We start from the raw sequence: 26,210 nt of genomic DNA on the forward strand, positions 1-26,210 counted from the left end.
CAACAATAGAGGTTTAGATCCTCTGCTGAGCAGGGTTAAAAACTGACAGAAAGCTGCCATTGAGGAAGATGGATGATCGTACTAGCTGACCCTATTCCTCCCCAAGTGTCACAGCTTCAGCCTCCTTTCTATCTCCGCAACAAAAGACCCTCTCCGAGCTTCCCAGTGGCCTTCAGCTTTATTGGTGCTAACAGGCCCAGACATTTTCATCGATTGGATTCTCTACCTCTTAAACACAAGAGCTTGCCCTCTCTGGCTAGCCAAACCTTGGCACAGATGTCTTTTTTTGTAATTGCTTCTCTGCTGTCTGTTGGGAAGGATGCAATCGGACAGGCGAACATCATGTCAACACAGAAAATGCTTCGCCATTTATCTCAGTTTCCCAATGGCATTTTAAGGAAAGTGATATGTTGTTTGCCTGGGGGTGGGAGGTTAACCCTTCAGAGACTCAAAGTGTCTATAAATGAAGAAATAGAAGTAGCTTTATTACATTGCTGTAATAAAATACTAGTGGATTTGTCCAACAGTTCACAAACAATGAATCTGTCTTTCCGATCAAACTATTGGAAATGCACATCTCCAAATGCACAGAAATCATTATGTTGTTACTGTGCATGCTTCTGTGTCAGATCCTCAAGGGGCTTTTCAGTCAAGTTCAAAGCACACATTTGTGGGACAGCTGCCACCTGTGAGGTGACAACATTTTATAAATAATAATACGGCTTGAGTGGTTAATAACATCAACATCTGTAGATTTTTCAGCCTCCTTAAAACCAAGGCCACAAACTTAATAAAACCCACAAAAATATATTAGGAGCTTAAATGGATTAGAACGTATCAATTACATGGAATGAAAACAATCAGACAGCTTTTAATATTTGAATGACAGAATGACTGGAGAAAGGATATATAAAGGAAATATAACAGGGCTATATGGAATTCTTTGGGGAAGAAAGAAAACAAAACTGATGTTCTTTTCTTACTTTTTTTTTTTTTTTAACATCTGCCACTGGACATTGCTGGCAAAAGAGTAATGGATTTGACAAGCCACTTGTTTGATCCTACACAGCAATTCCTGTCTTTCTGCATAAACCATGGAAACACCCAGCCTCCTATCATAATTTGTATATTTTCCCAGATTCTGGGCTGCACTGCATGTGCACTGTGCCAGACTGATTGTATAAAGCCACTCTTAAAGACATTATAGCTAGCCAGAGGACTGGTCTCCCACTGAGGTGCAATCAAAAGGATTATAACAACCCTTGCCCTGCCTAGCATAGGTTTATAGCCAGAAGCAGAGGAGCACAGATTAAATGCCCCTTTTAAAACCCATAGCTCAAGTTATCTAGCAGGGACTGGCACCATTCTCAGAACTGAACACAATCTAAAAAACATGCATATAAAAACTGCTGAAAGAAAGAACAACAGGCAGGGAAGCACCAAAACTGGTTTGTTTGGTTATTTTCCTTTACGGAACTATGGGGTTTGTAGTAAATATTATGAAGTAATTCTCTCAAATATTGGAGTAGAAATGCCAAATACAGGGGAGGCCACAAAGGTGGAGGAAAAAAAAAATAACCCAACTTGGCAGTCTGGCCTATAAAGGTGAATTAGAAGTATCAACCACCAAAGCTACCTCTCCACCGTGATACAGTATGACGGGATGGATCAAATTATGTCAGTGTTTCAATAATACATGCAGTTATAATTGTGGAACGGAGTTGGAGGACACAGGGGGTCATCAAATAAAAAGGCACATATTTTCTAATGAAGGAGTGGTAAAAACGTCACCATTTTCAAACGAGCCACACTCAAAAAGGAAGTTTACCTCAGTCATAAAAGCACTAGAAAAGAAAACCCTATCAAAACTCAGCCATAAACCAAAATGATGTCCAATGACAAAATATGCATGAAAGTAGTTGAACTGATTCTTGCAAATACAGCAATACATATATTTCTTGGAATGAGATGTCTATTTCATATAGCCTACTGCAATACAAAACTAATGCAATTGTGCTATTGTACATCAATGCTCACGATGGCCTTTTCTTTTTTTCCTTTCTTTTTGTTTTTTAAACTACTGGTAGGGAACATTGCCACACACAATGAGGAAAATGCACATTTTTCATATTTGTAGTAATGACTATTAAACAAACTGCTTTTAGCAAGGACTGCAATACTGGGCCCTTGCTCTTTGTGTTAGTAACAGATGGTTATGACACAAGGCCAATTCCTGTTTTCCTTACTCTCAGACGTAATCCCAAGGGACTAATTATTATTTTTTTTTCATGAATAAAGCAAACAGGATTTTACCCAAGGGAACACAACCAGTTTTCTAACAAAATGGTTTGTGGTCCCCTTTTCCATTGGGTAAAAGGAGTTCTGCCTCTTCTGTGCACCCTGCCGGCCACAAAGGAAGCATTAAAAAGCCCCAGTTGCTGGTTCTTGGAAGGAATGAGGAGAGAGAGTACTGGCACACAAGTATGAAACAATGACAGCTCTCAATATATTTCCCCAGTATGCTGCAGAACCACTATCCAGGATGGAGGCTGGCAAGGAATCTTCAGCAGCACACTACTTCCATCTGGACTAGATGGAGCTCTAGCGTTTCCCAAAGCAGACAGCTACGGGGATTTTAAAGACAAGACAGACCCATTTCTTTATCTACAGAAGCATGTAAGACAACAGAGGAGTTTTTCCTCCATGGATAATCACAGGAAAAAAGGCTCCAATCAGAAGATATTCTCCTTTTCCATTACCTTAACGAATAGCCCTCCATCTCTTAGCTAGCATTTAGAAGCGTATTCTGAAAATTCAAATGAAGAAAAATTATAATAAGTAAGCACTTGTGAAGCAGATGCTTGTCATACACTGAAGGTGACCAGACTGTTCAGTACAGGAACATGTCATTTTTCTATATGGACTATACCATCCATCAATCATACCGTGCTTCTTTAGGTAACTGCTACCACTGTTGTATGACCAGGTGCCCACCATAAGAAACAGAAAAAGCTGAACCACTCTTCCCACGGGGCACAGGCTAATCAGTCTAGGGCAGCTGTAATTTGTATGGGGCACACAAAGGGCTTATTATATCCTCCTTTAAAAGAAGGTGTGAGGCAACCACAAGCTGAGTCCTCATTTCATTGAATACAAATTTTCTACTAACTGAAAGAAATAGAGAAAACTGGTGTGACCAGATATTTAAAATTCACTTCTGAAGAGATTATAGAGATTGCAAGACTGAAAATCTTCTTCTGTCTCTGCATTTCAATGCAATATAAATTAAGAGTTTGGGGATTTTCTTCTACCTGAAGAATAAATTGCATTAGTATATATACATTTGATAGGTACATGTAGCACTTTATGAAACAACATCAAAAATACTATTTCAACCTGAACACTTAAGCACCTCTAGCCACTCAAAGCTAGAAACAGCACAACGACACATTACCTCAAACTACACTCTCCCTAACTGGCAACCATGGTGCTAGAAAGCTATGGTTTAACTTGCAAATCAAGTATGGAGATCTAGGCTACATGGAAGGATATCCTCCTTTTAGAATGAAGGACAGCCCAAGCAAAAGATCTTTTTGTGTACGTGGAGCTGACCTGTAATGTTTTCATGTGTTCAGATGACCTGAGCAGCCTGTTTCTGCTTAGTCCCAGAACACGTCCATCAATCAATGTCAACATACTTCTAAGCTCTGCTTTGACTGGCAACTGACACTCAGTTATCTCCTGAATGTTAATTAATAATGAATAGCCTTGTCACCGCTTAAATACACAAAATGTCTTTAAATGCTGGAATTTAAAAAATGGGGTTTGTTTTCATAAAGTCCTTGTATTAATTAAGGAGAGAAATACAATTCCTCATTTAAAGATTGTACTAACAACACACGCTTTATGTTCTGAAAACCGCTCATCTCTACCTGTGCTATGCAATTTTGAATTTTATATTCCTGGAAACAAGAGTAATACACCACACAGCGACTGTGTAGCTCTACATATGAGAGAAAATCTTTAAGACAAAAGATCAAAAGTAGGCATGTCATTGTCTCCTCCTCTGATGCACTCACCCAGGGGAAAAAAAAAGCATGTTATAAAAAGATGTTATTTCTCTCCCTTGTTTACTGGCATTACTCACCAGTAATTCTACTGACAAGAATTTTTGGGTTTTTTTAATAGGCCAAATAGAAACTTAATTCAAGTGACAAACTAAAGCAGACAAACAAGCATACACAATGTAAAGCCAAAGACTTGCCCCTTTTAATCAGAAAATTAAGTGATACACACACCTAATGATAAATGAAAGTGAACAGAAGAGACAGTCACAGATCACAGATGGAAAATTCTATTCAGTCTGCACCAGGGAACATGATTTTCAATGCTGCTTATGATTTGAAGCACATAATATTTTCACACTTTCAAGCAGCAGGCTGCAGATTAAATCTGGCTGAGACTTCCATAGGTGAGATAATGAGGTGACAATGTGGAGCCTTGGAATTTCCTAACAGCTAAAATGATGTCCATTTCCTTTGGGTATCATTTGAGGGGACTTGATCAATACTGGTTTTTTGTTTGGCAGGGTTTTTTTTAGTGTCAGTAAAACTGCCTACATTTTGAAAGTTGTACATTTGTCTGTATAAATACATTGCCCTTACATAATCAGCAAAAAAATAACATCACAATAATATCATAATACACACAAGAAAGAAAACTATGATTGATTGTTAGTTTTTACTGGAAGCTACTGGTAAGGAACAAAACTTTTCAATAACTTGGACAAAAATGAAAATGGAGAGTTAGCTAATTTATTTACTGTGCACATAAATTGATCGCTCCAAAAACTATGTTGACATTTTGAAACATGAGAAATCAAACCTCCAAGATTCAATGTTTGATTTCAGCTAAGGGACTGCACCATGGGCCTGATCCAACACACAAGGAAAAAAAAAAAATCAGGTAAAATACTCCTTTCTTCAATAAAACTCCAATCACAGTCCAAAAGAATCTTAAGAAAAGAAATACCAAAGATGATCTTAAAAAATACAAATGTGTTTCATGTCATCTTTTCTCTAAATACATTTTCATACTTGACATTTTAAGACTTTAAACCAAACTATACATTCTAACAGAAACAAGAAGAAAAGATCAATATGTCTCCATTTGCTTGGCCATACAAAAACATCACTCTTATAAACATTTGAAAAATGAGCAGAACCTTCTCTGCAGTTCTATCATTCACCTCAGAAATATATACAGCCATATATAGTGCAAATAAATTTATCAGGACAAAAATATATTCTGAAGCAAAAAGCTCAAACATCCAGGATTAAAAGTTTTATATTTTATATATGTGTGTTTCATATATTAAATATATAAGAAAGCCCCAAATCTATGAGATTGGAACCCATCACTCCATGTGAATGGTTCTAACTGAAGGGCTATGGGAAGACCAATTTTCAGCAGGGGCTAATAAAACCTAACAGCAACTGCATGTTGGTTAATATCCATGCCCCATTTGAAGCAAGAGATTCAAGTTCAAATTCTCCTCAGAAAGAAAAATAATTGACCTAAGCCCAGAAAACTCGAGTTGAATGAGATCATGTAAATATGATCAGTGATCACAGCCACATGTTGCCCACTCTGACCATGTTCCACAGATTTTTGAACATGTAATTTGTTCCAGCATCAACAGAGCTGAACTGCATGGCACACAAACGGTCAAAACTTTTAGGAATATAATAAACTTTTCTTACAGAACATCAACAACCAACATTCTTCAAGCATTTTCATGCTAGCTGAGCAAGACTTCCAAGATTTTAAATGAGAGATTTAATAAGATTCCCAACACCAACTATGTCCCTCTGTGGAGACAAATTAATTCAAATAGGGACCACATAGACACTTGTGAAATGTACCATTTGTTCTCAAAACTTACCCATGCAAAAAAAGATGGTATGTTCAGGAAGTTCAAAGAATACTATGTTTATTACTCATAAATGAAGATTAACCAGTAAGCTGAGAAACTGAGGGATTTAGAGTCAGAGGCCACAGGCAGTTGTGATTTTTCAGGTGGAGTGAGTCAGGTCATTAATCCAACATCCAGACAGTTCCTGTGTTTCTCCTTGGTGGTCCACCAGAAGTGAATGGAAAAGTCTGACATCCTGTCCCTCTCTTATGCAGGGGGTTAGACCTTCTTACAGAGAAATATATACATGCACTTCATGTCATAAAATTAGAACAAAATCATATATATGGTCATTGGAGAAGAATAAGCTTTTTTTTTTTTAAGTGTCAGAGAACACTGCAATTTAGTCACATCTTGAGGACCTATCTAGTAAGGTGAAGGTAATATACAGTAAGCCACATGCATATGGCTACATGAGGCCACCATAGTAGTCACCTGCCAGACGATCTCCAAGTATTACTGTCTAGGGCCACTCCAGTTCAATCTAGTGGAAAAAATGAACACCACTCATCTAGGCTGGGTGATATTTCACAGTCACTAAATGTAAGGAAGGAATAATAATAAGCTATAGCCACTAACTATGCTAGAGATTATACACCTCATGAGCCATCAGTGAAATTTTTGAGTCCTGTTTACATTTGCTTCTCTGTACACATTTATACCAGCACAATATCTACTATCCAGAAAAGCATATCTAATCAAATATGCATTTAAATATGTTTCATCAAAGTAAAAGTTTTAGGTTTATTTTTATGCTTACAGTTACCTAAAACTTCAGCACTTTCCTCAGTAGGGAAATACATACATATGATGTTATTCTCCTTGAATCAACACAATTCTTGCTATTAAATTCTAGGGATGATTCCTCAGCCCACAGTCCCACAATCAGTTTTCAGCATTAGGCATTTCTTCCTTAAAATTAGTCATAACTTGATTACTGAAAAGCAGAAGCCCCATTTTGACACTTTCTATAGCATGCTTATTTATGGTAATACATACTATCAACATTTTTTGTTACTAAAAAGAAATAATAAAGATAATCAGTACCCACGCAGAACACTAGGACTCTAGACTTGCACTAGCTTCTAAAAATCAAAAGCCTTAATTTAGATCACAATTACAGCAAGAAATAATCTTTGTGTTTATGTAAATTAAGTAGTTTGCAAAATAATAACTGTTCATATTTTTTAATCATGTACTTTCTTTTTATCCATCAATCACACACAGGTGTCAGAAAATCCTACTAATTACAGTCAATTCAACTTTTATTAGAAAAATTATTAAAAATATTATTGTAGGAGAGCCATGTCTTGCTGAGCCTCACATGTAACTAATCTAAACCATAAAATTCAGAAATTAAAGTATCAATTTACCTTGGGTAAAGCATCCTGATGTTTCTTACAGATGTAAGAAACTTTATCCTCCTTAGGCTAGGCAGCAGGGCCACCCAGCTAAATAAAGCTATACAGGTACATACATTGAAGGGATCAGGACTTTGCAAGTATATTCAGTTCTATTCTTAATTCACAGAAGTTTTATACTTGGCCGCCATTGCTACTCTGAAGGATACTTATCAATTAGCTTAATATTAAGCACAATTCCTTGAAATGAATAGAGCTTCTCAAAGATGTTTCCTAAACCAAAAATCTCTTCTTAATGGAGAAAAACATAAGTATGGGGGGAAAAAAAAGCATTAAATACTGAACAGTCACTCTGCAGTACGTTGGCATGTTGTGTTTATCAGGGAAACTTAAGTCAGAAACAGTCATTAATGGAAAAATAGACAGGAATATTCCTTCACCAAAGATACTGGGCATACTGCTGATATGACTGAGAAAAAGGAATTATATGTGAGATTCTCACAGAAAAGAAAGTTTCTGCTGTGAACTATTAACTAGAATACTATTCACTTTCACATATAATGTATTTTTTATTAGTATCAGGGGCAAGAGAACTCACTGTGACAGACACAGACAAGAGAAAGATTAGGAAGCGTGCAGGGATAAAAGCTTCTCTAAGTAAAAGGAAGACTGTTCATAAAAATGTCTGAACCACATTTGTTATTGCTGCTGTTTTCTCATTAACACAAGGTTATAGAAAAAAAAGATGAGATATATTCTCCTGTAAATAGAGGTTACTTTTTATGAAACTAAAGATGAGAAAAGTGGAATTAAACCATTAAACTGCCTTGTTTTGGTTTGGGTTTTTTTGGTTGGTTTGGGTTTTTTTCCTCCCCTGCTTGATGCCACAACATTCTGTGGCTTACAGGAGGAAACATCTACTTTTTTCTTCTTTACCATGTGAACCATGTTTGGTTTCTAATAGGCTCCCTGAACATACTTTTCCTAACTCTTTTAAGGGAATCTTTTACATATTGTTTTATTCTTAACTTGGGTCCAGCCTTAAGCAGTATTTGTAGTATTTATGATTGTGTTGGGTTTTTACCCCTCATGACAGAAACAAAGCACATGTATTGAGTACATTTTGTCTTTGCAGATACCATTTTGAAAAGGTTTTACTTGTTTTCAATTTAAAAAGTGTTAATCCACAAGCTGTGTACAGCTTATCATTCTTAATAACTAAATTAGCATTGCAGACAGAGCTTGACAGTACAAGGAAAACATCAAGATTGAATGCTGAAAAGTCAAGACGAAACAATTAATTTTTACACTGCAGTTCAAGTGGTAATAAGCACACTAACTGAAAACCACAGAAGGAGAAAAATAACTCCACAATTTTCCAAGTAAAAGCAGAAAGATACTTTTTAAGATTTAGTACTGCTTAATACATATGAACTGCTGAGGCAGGAAGGGGAGCACATATTTTCTTGATAACAGAGGAAGTTTGGGATCTAGCAAAATTTAAAAGGTAATCTAATTAAACATTTTGCTTATGTAATTTTTATTTTCTTTCAACTTCAGCACCAAATACAGATCTCTTTGCATGACTGCCCCACATCTAGAATAAGAACCTCCACTTTACTCAAGGCTCCTTGTTTTCCTAGAAAACTTAATACTCTGAACTGAAGTTTGCTTGAACAATTTTGAACAGCATTTCATCCTCCACATAATAGAAGTATTAGAGACACACAAAGTAAACATCTACCAACCTGTTCCTCTGTTTCTGTGATCAGTTCTTCCATTAAATTAACTCTACATTTAGTTTCTCTGTAACCTACTAATTCTTTTCAGTTCCCGGAACCTTTTCTCCTGGCTAGAGGGGTTGGTTTCTGTTTTGTATAACTCTTAAAAAGCTAAGAGTGGTATTTAATGGAATTCATGTACACTTCCGATTTCTCTAACAACGACAATGTGTCAGTTCTCCCATTTGTACTCAGAAATTAAATGATATATAAATTTATTTTTAGTGGCATACTACTCAGAGGTGAACAGAAAGCCAGTTGCCTTTTCATCTAGGAAAATATTTTATACTTGGAAAATTACAGCAAAGCTTACTGCGCTTTCACAAAGACTTCTGAGCAGAAGAGTGTGTTTCAGAAGCAAGATACATGTTTTTGGGCAACAGGCTTGACACAATGAGATTCCATTTCTAAATACCAACTAAAGCTTCATTTAGAAGAAACAGAAGAGAGGCTTTATGGCTAAGGAGTTAATGGCCCAGCTGTTGAGCAACCATAGCTAATTCAGCAGTGGCATCCCAGACCCGTAAAAAAGACAGCATTAGTGCTTCCTCTGTAACTAAAGGAGAAATTACTAAGATTCTGTTCGATTTCATTGCTGGCTTTGTTTTCATTTCAAAATCTGTGCACAGCAGTAAATCTGACACACACCACACACACAAAAAAAAAAAAAAAAAAAGAGGTACAGCAACTTAGCTTTAAGAAATTGCTATTCAGCAAAATCTCTAGCAACATTCAAAACAATTCATTTTTAGAGAGAGCAAGCAGAATCTGGGAAGAAGAACCTAGGGGCAGAGGGATGAGGTGTGACAAGGAGGGCACTGGGGAGAACAGGAGCTGGAGAATGCAAAGAGCTCCATCCACATTTGATCACATTATCCAACAATTTCACTCTAGTATCTAGGTTCCTGACTGCCCACCTGCATGTGCTATATTTCATTGCTGTCAGCTTTTCTGGAGCAAAACAACTAGTTCACTGGAAACTAAACCTGACAGTAGCTCTGCGGTTAATTTATTGTAGGGATCACTTGGATGGCATTATAGATGCAAACTAGCTTTGCTCAACTGCCTCCACTACTTGATCACTTCACTTTAACATCACCTTACTTCTCACATACCTTGCCGTTACACTTGAGAGAGGATGTTGTATTACCAAAACTGTGACAGGCTATAATCATACTAATCAAACTAATTTAGTCACCTCAAGCAAAGGAGTCCTACAAAAAAATCCTGTGTCATAGGATCAAAAGGCAACCCAGAGAAGACCTGGAACGAATACTATAAAGCATTAAGGCACCAGTTTCTTCAGATGATGGGTAGCCCTGATCACTGAAAAGACAAGCCATTTTGTACTATTTAATCTTGAAATCACATTTCAAAGAGGATGTGTTTAACAGTAGACATAGCTCCTCATCCCTTCTCTTCTGTGTTGACACATCCAAAAAACTGAAGGACATGAACAACGTAGGTCAAACATAAACTACTTAGTGGGACAGACAGATCTGTGAACACCAGACTGTTCTGTGTGAAAGGCAGAACAGTCAGAAAACTCTTAAGGTGAAAGAGAGCTATGACATTCAAGTTTCTAGAAGCTCCAAAGGGGGCTAGAAGCAGAAATTATAGCTCTGCATTTCACATTAGAAATACTTTCAGTAATCTTGACCATCTAGTTAGGTCTTGATTTTACCTTGAAAGTATCTGGCATATTTTTCTAAAACCTGCAATGATTCTTTGGAAAGGTATTTATAGGATTTCTTTTTAATCAAATATTTCCTGTGCAGCTCTATCTGGGAGCTGATTATCAGATCACATTTAACCTTCCTTAAAAAAAAAAAAAAAAAGAGACAGAAAATTATTTAATATGTTAGGACATAAAAAGGGAAGGAGGTAGGCACCCTCCTGCTAAACTTTCACTTGCTTCAGAGAAAATGACAAGACTCAGAGATATCCTCATTCTCTGCTCTGGTTCAATTTGCTGAGAATAATTAAATTCTCTTCCCTAGAGTAATTTTGGAGGCAAATGGAAGAAAGGTAACCCTTCCTCAAAAATGGAAACATTTAGAGTCCTGATGATATAAATGCCACTGAAAATATTTCCTACCATTTTTCCCCATCTCCACAAAGCACAACGTTTTCAAATTGAAAATGCAGGAATGTCAACATAGGTTACTCAAGCTGCAGGTCATCCAGAGGTTTTGGGACACTACCTGGGGTTAAACTCTACACCCAATTCACAGTACATCCAACTTGGGCTTTTTAGGAACAGGTAACATTTTTTTAATGACAATTTATTCACATTCCTCCCTTAATTCATTGCTCTCTACTAATAAATGTGTGGCACATTAGCACATTAGCTCCTAAGTGGAATGATGTTTAAAAAAATAAATAAATACATAAATAAATAAATAAACAAACAAGCTACAGCCACACACACTTCACCACAAATATGCCAAGCATAAGGCAAATTTGGTTTCTGGATCTCTTATCAAGTAATATTTCAGAAAACCAAGAGATAACAATTTGTCCCAGTAAAAAATAAAAAAGGAACAGATGCAGCTCGCAGTCTGGCACAGCATACAGCACATGACAGTTTGGAAAGAAAAGCCTGTAGCTCCCTTTTTACCTCAACAAGACAAAAATGTACAAATAGTTATAATCCTTCCCCCATTTTGAGGTGTCACAGCTCAGACTCAACCAGCAGCTGAGCCCCACACAGCCCCTTACACAACTGCCCCACCAGCAGCCCCAGTGGGATGGGAAGGAAAATCAAGAGACAAAGGAAAAGTGCCACGGGCTGAGATAAGGAGAGTTTTAGTAGAACAGGACAAAGAGATAACAGCAATCAGGGAGACTAACACTAATGAAATAGTATAGACAGTGAGTGATACAAAATGCAGCACTGACCACAATGGCCTAGACACTCAATCCCGCTGCCACCCATGTCACAATCACCTGCTCAAACCACCTGAGCTTGCCCAGCCAGCCTTTCCCTTATACAGCAGACATTCTATCAGTATGCTATCAAATAGCCCATTTGCTGATTCAGCTGCTGGTTCATTTTGGCTGGGGCCCCTCCTAGCTTCTTGTGGAGGGGAAAACACCCCAAAACAAATCAAACCACAAATTTACTCCTATCATAGCCAAACCCAGAATGTGAGGCCAATAGAACAACTGTCAATGCTAACATCAATATGGCATTATAAAATGTTTAACAATAAAATGCATCCACTTGGAGTCCAACAATCTCTCTGGTTTCTCAGTTCACTCATATGATGAGATGCATCCTACCTGTTCTAAAATATCACTCTACTGCTCCAGTTAAAAAAATTTCTCTCCTTTCTCATCCTCAACTAACATGAAAGAAATGGGAAATACACTACACTAGTTCTCAAATAATTATTTTCTTCTTCAAACACCAACCACTGAGCACAGTGTGCCATTCAGATGCACAACATATTGATTGAACTCCACTAAGACACTAAAAATGGAAGTTAGACATATTGGGAGTCCACTACAGCTACTGAGAATGTCATTGGGTTTTGTTGTTTGGTTGTTTTTTTTTTCTGCCAGAACAGATGCAATGCATGATGTTGAAGAACAGAATATTTCTAAGTACCTTTCTGGTACCTGCCAGGTATCTTTCAAGATAATGCCTGAAAATGTACAACTCCCACACCTAAGCATAATGCTACATACAAGCAGACGTAAGATCAAAACTGAGGTGATAATGTCCTTGCACACAGCAAAAGCATCTACAATTCAAAGCTCATCTAGTTTCCTCATGTGTTCTTTTTTTCCCACCTTGTTTTAAGATTTGCTTTAAGAGACAGCTGTGATCTCTGTGGAATTTGGCTTTCTTATGTATGTATATTATCACAATAGATGACTGAGGTGGCACGGGCTCCTTGACACACCTGCAGTAAGTAGTAGTCAGTGTACATTTGAAAACAAACAAACATTAATTCAATTTGAAAGATCAAGCGCTGAAGGAGGAGCACATGGGAACTCCTTTTCCAGGTTATACATTTCACCGTTCACAGTTCTTTTCTTCCTTATCCTTCCCAGCATTACCAGTTACTTACATTCATGTAACAACAACAAAAAAATCTCCTGGTAACACATTCAGTGCAGAGTTGTGTATAAATCAAAATTCAATTGTTTTAGTACCCAAACTCATAAATTTCACACACACAAGAGAATCTCAAAAAGGTACACATTCTTCAATCACAGCCAGCCAATCAAGCTGGCATAACAAATAAAAATCCCCACTGAGTTACAGGATGAAGAGCTATTTGGAACCACAGCATGGACACCTACTCCTACCTTTGCTACAATGCAGCCAGATAAGGTATTATTCTGTAAGTATAAAAGACCTTCCTATTGTGTCTGTTCAGCTGAGCTTTAGGATGTGTGAAAGAGGAACCACAGACTTCTGCCCATCCTGACAGAGCACAATGCTTTCTGCCATGAGTAGTCCCAAAGAAGTCATGCAGCATGCCAGGTACAAAGTATTTGCAGAAGTGAGCCCTCAGACAGGGCTATGAAAGCTCTGGGTTAAGGAAACACACGCCAACTTGCTTCTGCTTGATCTGCTGCACAGCTTGACAGTAACAGATAGCCAGTTGCATTAGTGTCAACGTTCAGATAAGTTTCTCTCAATATCTGTCACAAAAAACAGACGCTGAATCAGTGTGCCAGCTGTATTATCGGCCACTACATAGTTGATCATACTTAATAACATCCTCAAGCACAGACATGGCTAACAAGTATTACAGACGGCAATTACTATTGTGCGCTGCAGTCACTCAGATCCCTCTGACTTGGAGCTGCCAACAGCACACATTCGGCAAGTGCCTGCCTCCCACTTTCTCCCTCTCAAGCACATTAACTTGCCTCAATACGGAGCCAGAGTTTGTTTTGAAACTCTTAACAGGATCACTGAAAGAAAAGAGGAAAAATACAATAAATGATCCCCTGGACTGTTTCCAGAGCCACATATTCTCCTAGTGATTGCTTTGGAAGCAAGCCAAAAATGGGAAGTGTTCTTGCAAATGAGCATGCTACTGTACTCAAGTACAAGTTGTCATTTCATTCTTTTGTCAACGCCGGTGCAGTTTGAAACTAAGAAGTCTGTTTAATAAACAGGTTACTTGAATTCCAGTTACCAAACACCAATTTCCTCTATATCCACCACCCCTCAAGCTCACTCAGCTCATGTCCTCCACCCACTTCCCAACGTACACTGCTTTCTTCTTTGAATACTTTTCTGGAAATCAAATAAAATTAGTATATTAATTACATCAACCATGACTAGGTCTGTAATCAAGAGCAAGCTTACTAAGAAAAGGTAACAAGTTCGGTCCTTTCAAAAGAAACATTCAAAATGCTCGAAACAGGTTTCTAAGGGACACGACACTTAATATTTTTAACAGAGCTTTAATACAGTTGAATGGTTTAGTGGGGAAAGATTTCTTCATTGCAATTACTCCTAATGAGCTCAACCTCCACAGTGTACAAACCCTCACCCCTACCCAACAGAGCAATGAAAGATTTGTGCAAGGCTACAAAGACTTCAGATCAGCTCCGCTTATTTCACCTTGTACTGAATTTCCTTGTAAAAACTTGTCAAGAACACAATTGTGGGTTTTACCGAGGAAAAATTATTAATAAGGGGACTCACTCACTGTATTTCAGGCTGTCCCTAAGCCTGCATGGATTTTGAAATCTTCACACAGACATCTCAGACTCGGTGACTGCTGCCAGCTTTGGTTTTGAGATTCTGCAGGTTTCTTGTCTTCACAGATTTGTGGGGGTGTTTTCCAGTTTTCAACTTACATTTCTCACTAACAAATACTGCCTATCTTTCAATAAAAATATAGTGATATATAACTCTTTGTGTTATGATAATAATGATAGACCCTGTGCTAAATGTCCATGAACATACCTGTCTTCAAACCAACGGCCTATTTTCTTTTGATTTTACTGTAAGCAAAGACAATGACATATCCTTTCTTACACTGAGCTGAAATGTCTTAAACATATAGCCCCAGACACAGCAATGCTAACAGTAGGCATCATTCTAAGAATACAAGCAACTGAATCAGTCTGAATTAGAAAGCACAACTCATTAGTCTCTGATTTACTAATATTTTAAACTACTCACTATGATCCCATAGAAAGCCAAAAGGTTTGAGTTAGTTTTATGCAAAAAGATATTGTAGAAAGTAAAATATTCCTTATTCTGAAAACTTGATATTCTGTTTGAAATGTCTATCTTGTGTTTGAATTTTCAGACACTTGATACAAACCTCAGAGCTTTTTTGTTTGTATATTCTTCCCATTCCTAATCATACTTCAATCTAAGTTTATTTCCTCGGGTTTCATTTCCTTCTAATCCTGTCACAGATGATGTGAAAAAACAAACTATTTAACTGCTCATATCTGAGATTATTGATAAAATATTCTGTGGTAGGCATGGCTTGCTCAGCATCACCAGACATACAAGGAACATCGCCTTAACCAGTTTAGACTATTAATCCTGAATCTATATTTATACTTCATACAACCTAAACATTTCTTGGTTAAATTTAGTAATTACATATGCAACTGCTGATTTCCATATCCAGAAGGGCTGAGTGGTTTAGATTAGCCAGTGTGAAGTTTACAGATTGAAGATCCAAAAACTGCAGTAGTCTGATGATATATTTCTCTTGCAAAAAATATAATAATAAAATAAGCTGGTAGAACAGGACCTGCTAACACACACAGTACAGCAAGATATGTATTTACTTACGTTCACACGTGTCTCCTTTTTGCTGGTATCCTGCTTTGCAGATACATTTTCCAATAGGCACTAACCATTCTCCTTCTGCACTACAGTGCATCTTCGGCGAGTTCTCTGCCTCCTCCTCCGCACTGCTGACACAAGTTCCTCGTACTTCAACTAAAGAGGAAAATTCTGAGCCAGTCACTGTGTCAGGAAAAATAGCTAAGTTCTCAATGATGGACCAGCACTTCTTGTAGTAGACTTTGACAGAGACCAAAGCAATGCAGGCCCCTACATCCTGAAATGCAAGATAGAATCCTTTTTTGGACAAAGGCCCAATTTCTCTCACCTCTGTGTTAAGTTTCATTTTCCTCTCCCCAAGATCACCCTGGGTAAAACTTTCATCTGCTGCAATAGTGTCTATTTTTACATACTGGTTTTCTCGGATGTTCCTGCCAATGTCGTAGTCTGTTTCATAATAATACAAGTTAAAAGTTTCTTTACAAGTCCCCAGAACTCCAGGAAGACTGTTACAATCCCTCAGAGTGAATTTCAGTTCTACAAAAATCCTTTGTGCATTGCTTTTTGCAATCCAGTTAGTCCGCAGCCAGTTGTTTTGGTTTGATTCCATCACCTGGCATACCTGGTATGTTCGTATAGGAGTGTAGTTTTCATCCAGTCCACTAATTTCTTCCCACTAAAACAATAACAAACAGTTAGTAATACAAAATAAATACACCACCAGATGTAACTACAGTGTATTTTAAAAGACTTCACACAATTCAAGTCTCCCTCTTTAACAGTATGGTTTCATAAAAAGTAGGCTATTACAATACTCTTAAATACTCAACTGAAGAAAAGACCTATCAAAGCAGAAGCAGGCTCTCTCTCCCTCCATGTGTTTCCCACATATAAACCACTTCTAAAAATCATTATTATGTTGAGGGTAGAGCTGTAAAGGGGAAGTTTCAGAGATGGCTGTTCAGCATACTAAATTCTGATTAGACACTGGGATCCCAAACATTTCATTAAGGTCATGACTGGTTTGGGTGAGACCAGAAGAAGGGAGGCAGCTTTCTTCCATAGAAACCAAAAATCAGTAAAGTCTTAGAAATTAAAATTGTTCGGTGTTACAGTACATGAAACTTGTGTAGATAAAACTTCCAGTGGAACTTTCAGTTGCACAGAAAGCATGGGACCAGGTCCTGAAGTGTGCAATTTTCTCTCCCTTCTATATGATGGAAGTTACACCAAGAAAGAAGGAAAGAGAAAATGGACAGAATTAAAAGTCTGAAAGCAATAAAGTTTGGTTGCCCCCTCTTCCTTCAGTCTTCTTTCTGATTTGCTTACAAACCAAAGAAGGTAAGCAGGGGCTCCTGACCTCACATTTTCTTCAGGGTTGCATCCACATTAAAAGGAGCAGGCCTCATGTAGCTGGGAATTCAAATGAACCATGAGATTACATATGTTATTAAGAACAACCCACATGACTGAAAGTTCAGTCGTTCAAAGTCTGGGTTTTGTTATTGCTTCTTCTCTTTAGGTTACCAACTGTGTAACAAACTGGTAAGCCTGCAACAGCCTTCAGTGGCATGGGAATTTGTGCTGGCAAAGGCAAACCTTCCACTGGAATCAGCCAGGCAGATCTGCCCAGGTGTAACCAAAACAATATATGTCACCTTTTTGTCACATTTCTTGTAACATTTAATTCACTGCAGGAACCACAGCTGTAATAAATTAGGGGGGAGGTTGAGCTATCTTCACCCCTTGATACAGACAACTGTGACTTCTCCCTATGGCACTTAGCCCTCTGGCCCCGTGTCAATAATGCACTTAAGATCATGCTTAAGATCAATGACAGTACTTATGAGATTAATGGTAAGCATATGCTTAAGTGCTTTGTGGGACTAGCATATTCTGCACCTCTGCAGGATGGAGCACCCGCTGACATTCCTTACACCGGTAACCAACCATGGAAAGTACTGGTTTCCCAGACTAGGAGCTATGCAGTATACAGTACTTTGCAAACCTATGTGACAGCAAATGAGATCATTTCAGTGTTGGTGTACTGCTCCAGGAAAAAGCAGATGTGGCTGAATTGATGCTAGAAGTTATCACCACAAAATATATCACAGCAGCAGATGCTGAAATGCACAGAAGTGGCAAATATCAAAGCACATTTCAAAGACCTACAATTAATATAGATGTGGTGTGCCTAGTATTATATCTCCATATGGTATTAAATAATTTAAATATATTATTAAATGCCCATGCAGTTAGCTGAACTGATTGCATATGGAACTGTATTACTCTTACAAGAGAAGAAAGTCTAGCTTCATAATAGATTTATTAGATCTGAATGAGTTAAGACTTTTACTCTTCTATAAGAACTAGTACAAACAAAGGAAAGAAGGGGATGTGGGCCAAAGCTTTCGCCTCTGCCATACTGAAAAACAAAACAAGGGGGAAAAAAACACACACACAAAAAAAAAGTTTTAAAAAAAATAGAAGCACAAAGACAACAAAAAGGGCATGAAGCCTAACATTGTACTGATGCTTATATTCTCCATTTCACATCAGGTAGTGTTGGGGGGGTGGTTTTTGTTTTGTTTTGTTTTTGAGTGTTTTGATTGATTTTTTTTTAATCTTATGTAAACTGTCCTCCCTCAAAACACCAAGCCAGATTCTGCAACAAGATATTCCAGTATCTTTGAAGTCTAAGTAACTCTAAGGCACCATGCAACTCCTTCAGGTTTTGATGTGGGTTGCTCCACCAAAACAAATCCCCACCCCACAAAAGGAAAAAAAAAGTAAAACAAAATAAACAAACAACATGAAGTTAACAAAATCAAACCAATTTTGTAATACGACATAAATGAGCCCTCCTAAAGTCCACTACAAGAGGCTAGCCAGTATCAGAGATTCTTATGCTACACCCAAGTAGAAAAATACTAAACACTACATTCAGATAAGAAGTCCTGCTGCAGGTCATATATAGCATTAAACACTGAAGTCTATCTTTTCATGTTTTCCCAAAGCCATGAAGTATGATTTTCCTTAAAAAAATATAAGGAAATATGATTTGTGTAATCACAGAGCTGTTCTTTTGAATAGTCCATTGGAGGTGTTCCTGATTCTTTACTGGGAAAAAAAATAAATACATCAATACTTCAGAATATGTTCTCACCTATGCCATCTGAGGTCATGTTGCATTGAAATCTTTTTAAAGGGAACAACTCCATGATAGCTTTTGCAGCAAGAAAATTCAACTTTTCTTTGTCTTGCTGCACCATATGGGGATATACATGCAATTCCACTTGAATGTGTCCTCTTTACTGGTTTCAGTACTGGTATTTTAACTTATTAGTTATCTCAACAATGTTTGAAATAATTGTGAGATGCAACATTTGCAGTTGACCAAAGTATTTAATGAGTATGTGGCTGATATACTTCATAGTGTGATGATGCGCTCAAAAAGATTTTCATTGCTTTTTTTTCTCATGAAGTCTTAACTCAATAGCAGAAAATTCAGTAAATAAAACTAGAAAAATATGTATTTTCATAATCACATTATTAAAATGGTATTTTTACATTAACTTACAGGCAACTATTTCTAAACATTTTCACACATATGAATCCAGCCATTAGTTTTGATTCATTTTTAATTCCTCGTTGAAACTAGCTTCTACTTCTGGAAGTCATCTTTTACTATTCATTGAAATTGACTCTACTTTCATCTTTTAGTATGCTGACATCTGTAACATGTGTTGACATGTCTTTCATTATTTACAGGTTAGCCTACTATAATTGCCATCAAGCTAATCTTTCAAACACCTCTGGTAAAGGCAAAACGCTAATGCCAAGGTTATTAGCCATCATACGCATTGAGCTCGCGTTACATTCTTGCTGAAGTCCTTAGACTCATTTCCAGTTTATGCTTGTATTGATTTTATGATCTTGCTCTTAAAGAAAGACACTTTCAGATTTTCATTCTTCTTATTTAAAGGATTTGTTACACTTTTTATATCCCCCCTCACACTTCACGCTCTCCTGGCTCCAGATTTCTTAATGCACTGAAGATTAAGGGCCTGATTCCCCAAGTCCTTGCTCATGCAAAGAGCCACAATGGATTCAGCAAGACTGCTTCCATCAGTAACAACTGTCTGTATAATTTATGGTTTGCCAGACACTAAAGTGGGACTGGGCTAAGGTAGGACAACGTATTCACTATACCCTTCTGAAAGTGTTCTTTCTCTAGGTGTGAGGCAGAACTTTTTCACCACTTTGAATTCAGACTCAAAGCAGCATTTCTAAACTTTACATACATGGTAACTACAACAATAGCACTGAGGTCTAAACTTCTCTCTCTGGTGTTTTGGGTTTTTTTTATGATGTCCTTTACAACAGTACATTTCATGGAGTACCATGAGATTAATTTGTAAGCAAGCTGGAGGTGACCTTAACCACATAATTTGTGCCTAGTTCCAGATACCAAGCACCACAAGACTTGGGGATGTTTCAAGTCTGGAATGCCATTTCAAGCACATCTGCAGTATAAATGTTTTTATTTCAGAGCACTTCAATCTGTGCTATTCAATTACAAAGAAAACATTGTAAACAAATTTATGATCACCCATTATACAGAAAATGAAAAACATATTTTTAGAAAGTTTCCACACAGAAGTAAATCTGTTTCTAAAGGAAGAAAGAAAAAGTGATTTTAAAATACTGTGCTATAAATACACAGAGCTTTCTGATACAGCACGAAGGATTACACTACAAAACATAAAGCTACTGACAACATTTAGGTGAATTTCTCAGGTTTTTTCCTTTTAATTGGCTTGTACATTTGTGCACTGTAACATGAGGTATACTTCCTTCCATTCTAAAAATGAAAAAGCTGTAAACATTTGGCATGGTTACTGAGAGAAATATGAGGGGGGAGCTAGTTTATAGCAAGTCTTTCAGTTTCTTTGGTAAAATACCTACTTAAACTTTAGGAACTTAATTTTCAGCTGGAGTACATACCCCATTGGGAGGAGAGGAAATCCATTCCAACTCTGTCTGTTGTGCTTTAGAGTCCAGCAATATTACTAAAAAGGGAAAAAAAAAAACAAAAAAGAATTTCCACTGTTTCTTAAATATAGTGAGAAAATAAAACCAATGAACAAAGTCTGAATTTAAAGTGTGATAAAAAGCATTTTTGTACAAATTATTTTTCTTCATGTTATTACTAAACAAAAATAATTACCTGCAACAAAACTATGCATTTACTAGTAAACAGATGATTATATGACTATGTACCATACACATACACGCAGATACACATTAACCTTAATAATTCCATTGCTTAACTCAAAGTGTATTGTTTTTCTTAGTGCTCTAAAGTGTTACCAATCGGTCATTAAGATGCATGCTCTCTTCATGTCTTTTGTTGTAAGAAGGACATTTCCCACATGCTGGTTAATATAGTGACCTTAAACCAAGCTGAATTCACACCAACATTTCAAGAGTTTTGCAAACTGCTTTAGGCTTTAGACTAGTCTATACCTTACCGGGAACTGCACTGCAAAAGCAATAGCCTTTTGAGTTTGAAAACAAAAAGGAAAAGAAATTAAAATGTCCCCTAGGTGATAAAGTAGTAATGTTATAAATAGAAGACCAGGAATATAGAAAATAAGGGATGTTGCTATTTCCTCCCACTTTACATATACAAAATACTGTACAGATAGAATCATATGAATTCACTTTATGGTAATAGCTTACTGAAATCTTCATGTCATTCTACTCCAGTGACACTCCTATATAAAAAGACATCAGTTCCTAGTAGCACTGTAATAATTTTCAGCTAAATGTAACTCTGTCTCCAAAAGTGGTTAACCACAGCCTAATAAACCAACTCTTACATATTTTACACTACACACTGAAAGCTGTATTACTGATGTTCTGTTACCTCCAAAAGTACATTCCTATACACGTCTTACATTTCAGCGACAGCTATAAGCTTCTTTCTCAGCATATTATTGTAAGTTTCTGTAAGACTTTCAAATGGTACACATATCAATCTGTGATGTCACAAAAAAAAGGTGAAAAATTTGAAATAGTTTGCTGTATGTCATACCTTCTTCCAAACAGCCAAAGCTGCAAAGTAATCAAACATATAGCTATGTTTGCTGCACTTTGAAGATTACTTCTTCAAAACTTCACATTTTAACTTCCTATTTCTATTTGATTAAATGAAAAATAACATTTCTAATTTAAATTCATTCTGTATACTTTTAGCTATAAAGCTATTTATAACTTTATACACAGCATTTACAAACTGCTATTTCAATGAATAATTTAAGTCTGTAACTTGAAGCAACTTCTGCCAGCTCTTTTGAAATGGTTGCAATTCTTGCTTCAGCCCTTTCTCCTAGCAGAATTTTAACAAAATTTCAGTGAATCACTGGAAAGATGACTGAATAAAAACAACAACAAAGAAAGTTATTTAAAGGTTTACACAGTGATATCTGGAATGTTAGCTTCCAGACCTGTATTTCAGTAATAAAGCAGAATTACTCATTAAGGAAGTTTGATAGTCTTGCTCTAGAAAGATTATCTGCTTATTTCTTTAAGCTTGGATTCAAGGGGCTTAACTTTGTAACACTTTCTATAGAAAAGCAGGTGGTGTATGGGGCGGTTTGTTAAACAAGAACATTTATAATGGGCCTGGAAAAAAAAGGTACCAGGAAAAAAAATTAACCATTTCGGCACCCGCACAATATCCCATATCTGCAATTACTTATACTTTTTATTTGGCGGTAATTCATCACACAGCCATGGGTGGGCCCATCCCAGAAAGAAAAGACAAGGTAAAAACGACCAGACACAGACACTAGCTGAGCAAACAACCCTTGCAGAGAAAACGTGGCGTTTCCTTGTACCACTGAAAGTTACTGGAATAGCTTTCCAGGCCAGCAGCTGGTGCGCTCCTCCCAGCCCGGGCTGGGCAGCGCCGAGAAGGGATGCGGGAGGACGGCAGCCGCGCACAGATGCGCACCGAGAGCCCAAGCACGGAGCACATCGAGAGCCCCGGCGCAGTCCCTCCGCTGGGGCGTAGAGGGACGAGCTCAGCGCAGGGTGGCGGACGCCCCTCGGCGGGGTCTCGGCGACGGGACAGAGCGCTAAAGGAGGCGTAAAGCCGGCGGGAGAAGCGCGGGGGCGCGGCTGCAGAGAAAGGAGCGCCACGACGCAGGCGGAGAACTGCGGCCTCTTGCCTCCGCGGGGAGCCGCAGCCGCACGCCCTCCCCGCGCGCTGCGCGGCGCGCAGGCGGCCGCGCCTCCGCGCTGAGGCGCGGGACTCGGCTGCTAGGCAGCAGCGGGTTACCGGTACCGCGGTCAACCCCGCCACGCACACCCAGCCCGGCAGCCGCGGACTTGGGGAGGGAGCGCCCAGGACACCAGCTCCGGAAGAGAGCTCGGAGCTCTCGTTAGCCGTGGAGCGGAGGGGTAGGACCTCCCCCCGGGGGGAAGCAGACCGCAGCGCCCCCGCGTCTGTGTTCATCCCGAGGGTCCCGGCCGCGGCGCTAGCAGAGGACTCCGCTGGTAACCGCGGTTACCCCTCGCTTGGAGAGCCGGACGGACCCTGACTCGCTCCTCTCCAGCATCTCACCGCGGCTTTTATTTTGCTACAGAAGGGAAACTAGGAAAACTTTTCAGCCTCTCATCCCCTCATCCCTCTTCCGTAGACAGAGAGGATCGGTGAGAAACCACGCGGAGTTGCTACCCGCCACTGCCCTTTCGGTGAGGCTAGGAGTGAAGCTACAAAGTTACTTTTCGGGTTTGTATTGGTTTGGGGGGTTTTGTGTGGTTTTGTTTGTTTGTTTTGTTTCTCCTCGCTCTTTCTTCCGTGGGAGTTTTCTGTTCTTGAAGCAGGTAGCCACTATCAAGCCCTGACTGCCGCTCCCCGTTCCAGACCCTCCTTTGGCTAGGTTGATTTTCCCTAAACATATATTCACTATGCATACACACTTCTATGTTTGGATGCATATATATATATATACACACACGCACACATCTATACGCACAAACATAAGGCAGACTACCGCTGGGAGACACTGGCGCAGCCCTAATTGGAGCGCAATCCATAGGGGAGAGTGGGGCAGGCAGCCCGCACCCTCCCTTTTTGCCTGCCTGCTTGCCCAGCCCTTCTCCGCTCCCATCATATACAACCACGCGTTAGTACTCCCCTTGTGGGGGTCTCTGTGCTTTACAACCCCTCCAAATAAACTTTAGAAATGCTGCTAAGGAAAGGCTCTCTCCTTCCTCCTTCGACCTCGCCATCGCCTTCTTCTGTTAAGGGCAGAGGACATTTTAATTGAGATTTTTTTATTTTTTTTTTAACTCCAATTACAGGTTCGAAATGATATTTTACTACATGCAAACGGTTTGATGGAAAATATTGACGTATCCAGCTGAGGAAGGAAATCCCCCAAATGCATACATATGCAGACACCAGAAAAAAAAACCAAAACAACTAACTCCCCCTTCCCTGTCGTGTGTCGACTGTGTCATCCCCTCCCGAAGATGGAGACGGACCTTCGCCTTTGGCTGTCAAACGCGAGTAGGGCGCTCCTTTAAATAATTTCGGATTTTCTCAGCGTGAGAAAAGAGATTTGCAGATGCACTTTGTGAACTGATTTCATACACCTCCAGCACTATCTGATAAAAAAACTACCCGTTTCATCTCTGTGCGCGGGGGAAACAAATGTCCGGGGTTTGCTTCACCGAGATACCAATGTTAGATTGATGGGAACCGGGAAGCACCGTTGCGATATGCCGACGGTGTAAAGCATCCATCCCTAAACCTCTCCCTCTCACCGACTCTCCAGTGATGCCGCGGGAGAGCACACACGTTGCAGGCACTCGCACCAGCCTGTATGTACCCTCTAAATGCATGTCCACCCTGAATGGCCGGGAGGTGCAAAACTGCACCCCGATGCTCCTTCTCACGGTCCGGGTACGGTCCCAAGGGACCGGAGTGCTGCAGGCCCCCTGTGGGCAGTGGTACGGAGCTGCCCCTCAGCCTCAGCCCCGCGCCGAGCCGTGCCTCCCTCGAAACGTCCCGAGCCCTAAAACTTGGCCCTCAGGCCCTGCAGACCCCGCCGGGGGAGCAGCGAGGTAACCTGCCCTCCCCGCATTTCGCCGGGAGGATTAACGCTGCCACAAGAGAGTGGGGCTCCCCTGCAGGGATGCCCGGGCTGAGGGCTGCCTCCTTAGCCCCAGCTTCATCATCACGTGCAAATGCCTCGCAAACCTCATTCCTAAGAGCAAAGGCAGTTGTCCCGGTCTCTCACACATACACTCGCACACCCTCAGTGAATGCCTTGCTCTTTCCTCCCTCTTACCCTTAGTTAAAAAGAAAATGTCTTTATTTCTGTTAATAGGAAGCTGACAAGCAGCTCGCATCGGAAGGCAGGTCCTCCGCTGAGCCACCACGCAGACTTCGTGTTCAAAAGCAATAAATAAGCTCAAACTTTTGTTTTCCGCATCACCTTACCTTCTTTTGCAGCCTGTGCCTCCCCCGTGTGTGCAAAGTGGAACAGCCAGACGGAGCACAAAATAATCCAAGAAGGGAGCCTACTTTGGAAAATCATGGTGCAGGAGCGGGGTGATCTTATATTTCTAGCTATATATTTCTAGACACTGCCGCTGCTCGGTGAGTGCTAGAGGACGGTGGAGAATCTGCTAGTCTCTGGCTCGGCGCTCCCTCCCTCCCGGCTGCCTTTCTCTTTCTCCTCCTCCTTCTCCTCCGCCTCCTCCTCCGTGCCGCTGCCCGGCTCACGCACCGGGCCGGCCGCGCGCTAGCCCCGACTGCAGCCCAGCCGCCCGCGCCTCGCTCCGATAATATCAATTAGGGCGAGGGGGCGGGACCACAGCGGCGGGGCGGCCCGTCCCTCAAATTGACTGACAGGGATATTCAGCCATACAGCAGTGGCTCTCGGCGCCCGGGGGGCCGAGCCGGCGCCTGAGTCGTCGCGGGCCTGGGGGCGGGGTCGGCGGTGCCGCCCAATGAGCGTGCGGCAGTATCGGGTTGCCGCCGGTGCCGGGGAGCTGCGGGTTGTGTGCGGGGCGACGGCGGTGGGACGAAGGGTCCGAGCGGGGAGTGGATCCAGGCGGTACACGGAGGGGCTCCGCACGCCTAGAGGTGGCCCACCGGCTTGTCTTGCTAGTGAGCCGTGTAGCCGTCCTCCAGTGCTCCGCCTGTTCGCCCCGTGCCGCGGCTGCCGGGGTAGGGAGTGACAAGGTGTCCCGGCCGGGCCCTTGCCCAGCCCTAGCCATCACTGGCG

The 26,210-nt window shown here is 39.9% G+C and overlaps 1 protein-coding gene across 5 annotated transcripts in view; it reads right to left on the minus strand.

The window, feature by feature from the left end:
* EPHA7 (EPH receptor A7) overlaps nucleotides 1-25,726 on the minus strand; it is a 174,035-nt gene extending 148,309 nt beyond the window's left edge. For all 5 annotated transcript variants that reach the window (XM_068149718.1, XM_068149740.1, XM_068149712.1 and 2 more), the window contains exons 1-3: nucleotides 25,421-25,726; nucleotides 20,908-20,972; nucleotides 15,907-16,576 (exon numbers count right to left, since the gene is read on the minus strand). In XM_068149718.1, coding sequence (XP_068005819.1) covers nucleotides 15,907-16,576; nucleotides 20,908-20,972; nucleotides 25,421-25,517 — 832 coding nt within the window. In that variant the 5' untranslated portion in view covers nucleotides 25,518-25,726. The remainder of the gene's footprint in view (nucleotides 1-15,906; nucleotides 16,577-20,907; nucleotides 20,973-25,420) is intronic.
* Between the last annotated feature and the right edge of the window lie 484 nt (nucleotides 25,727-26,210).

The sequence above is a fragment of the Melanerpes formicivorus genome, unplaced genomic scaffold (assembly GCF_026170545.1).
Source record: "Melanerpes formicivorus ecotype bairdi unplaced genomic scaffold, bMelFor1.0.p_v2 SCAF_2, whole genome shotgun sequence".
Lineage (NCBI taxonomy): Eukaryota > Metazoa > Chordata > Aves > Piciformes > Picidae > Melanerpes > Melanerpes formicivorus.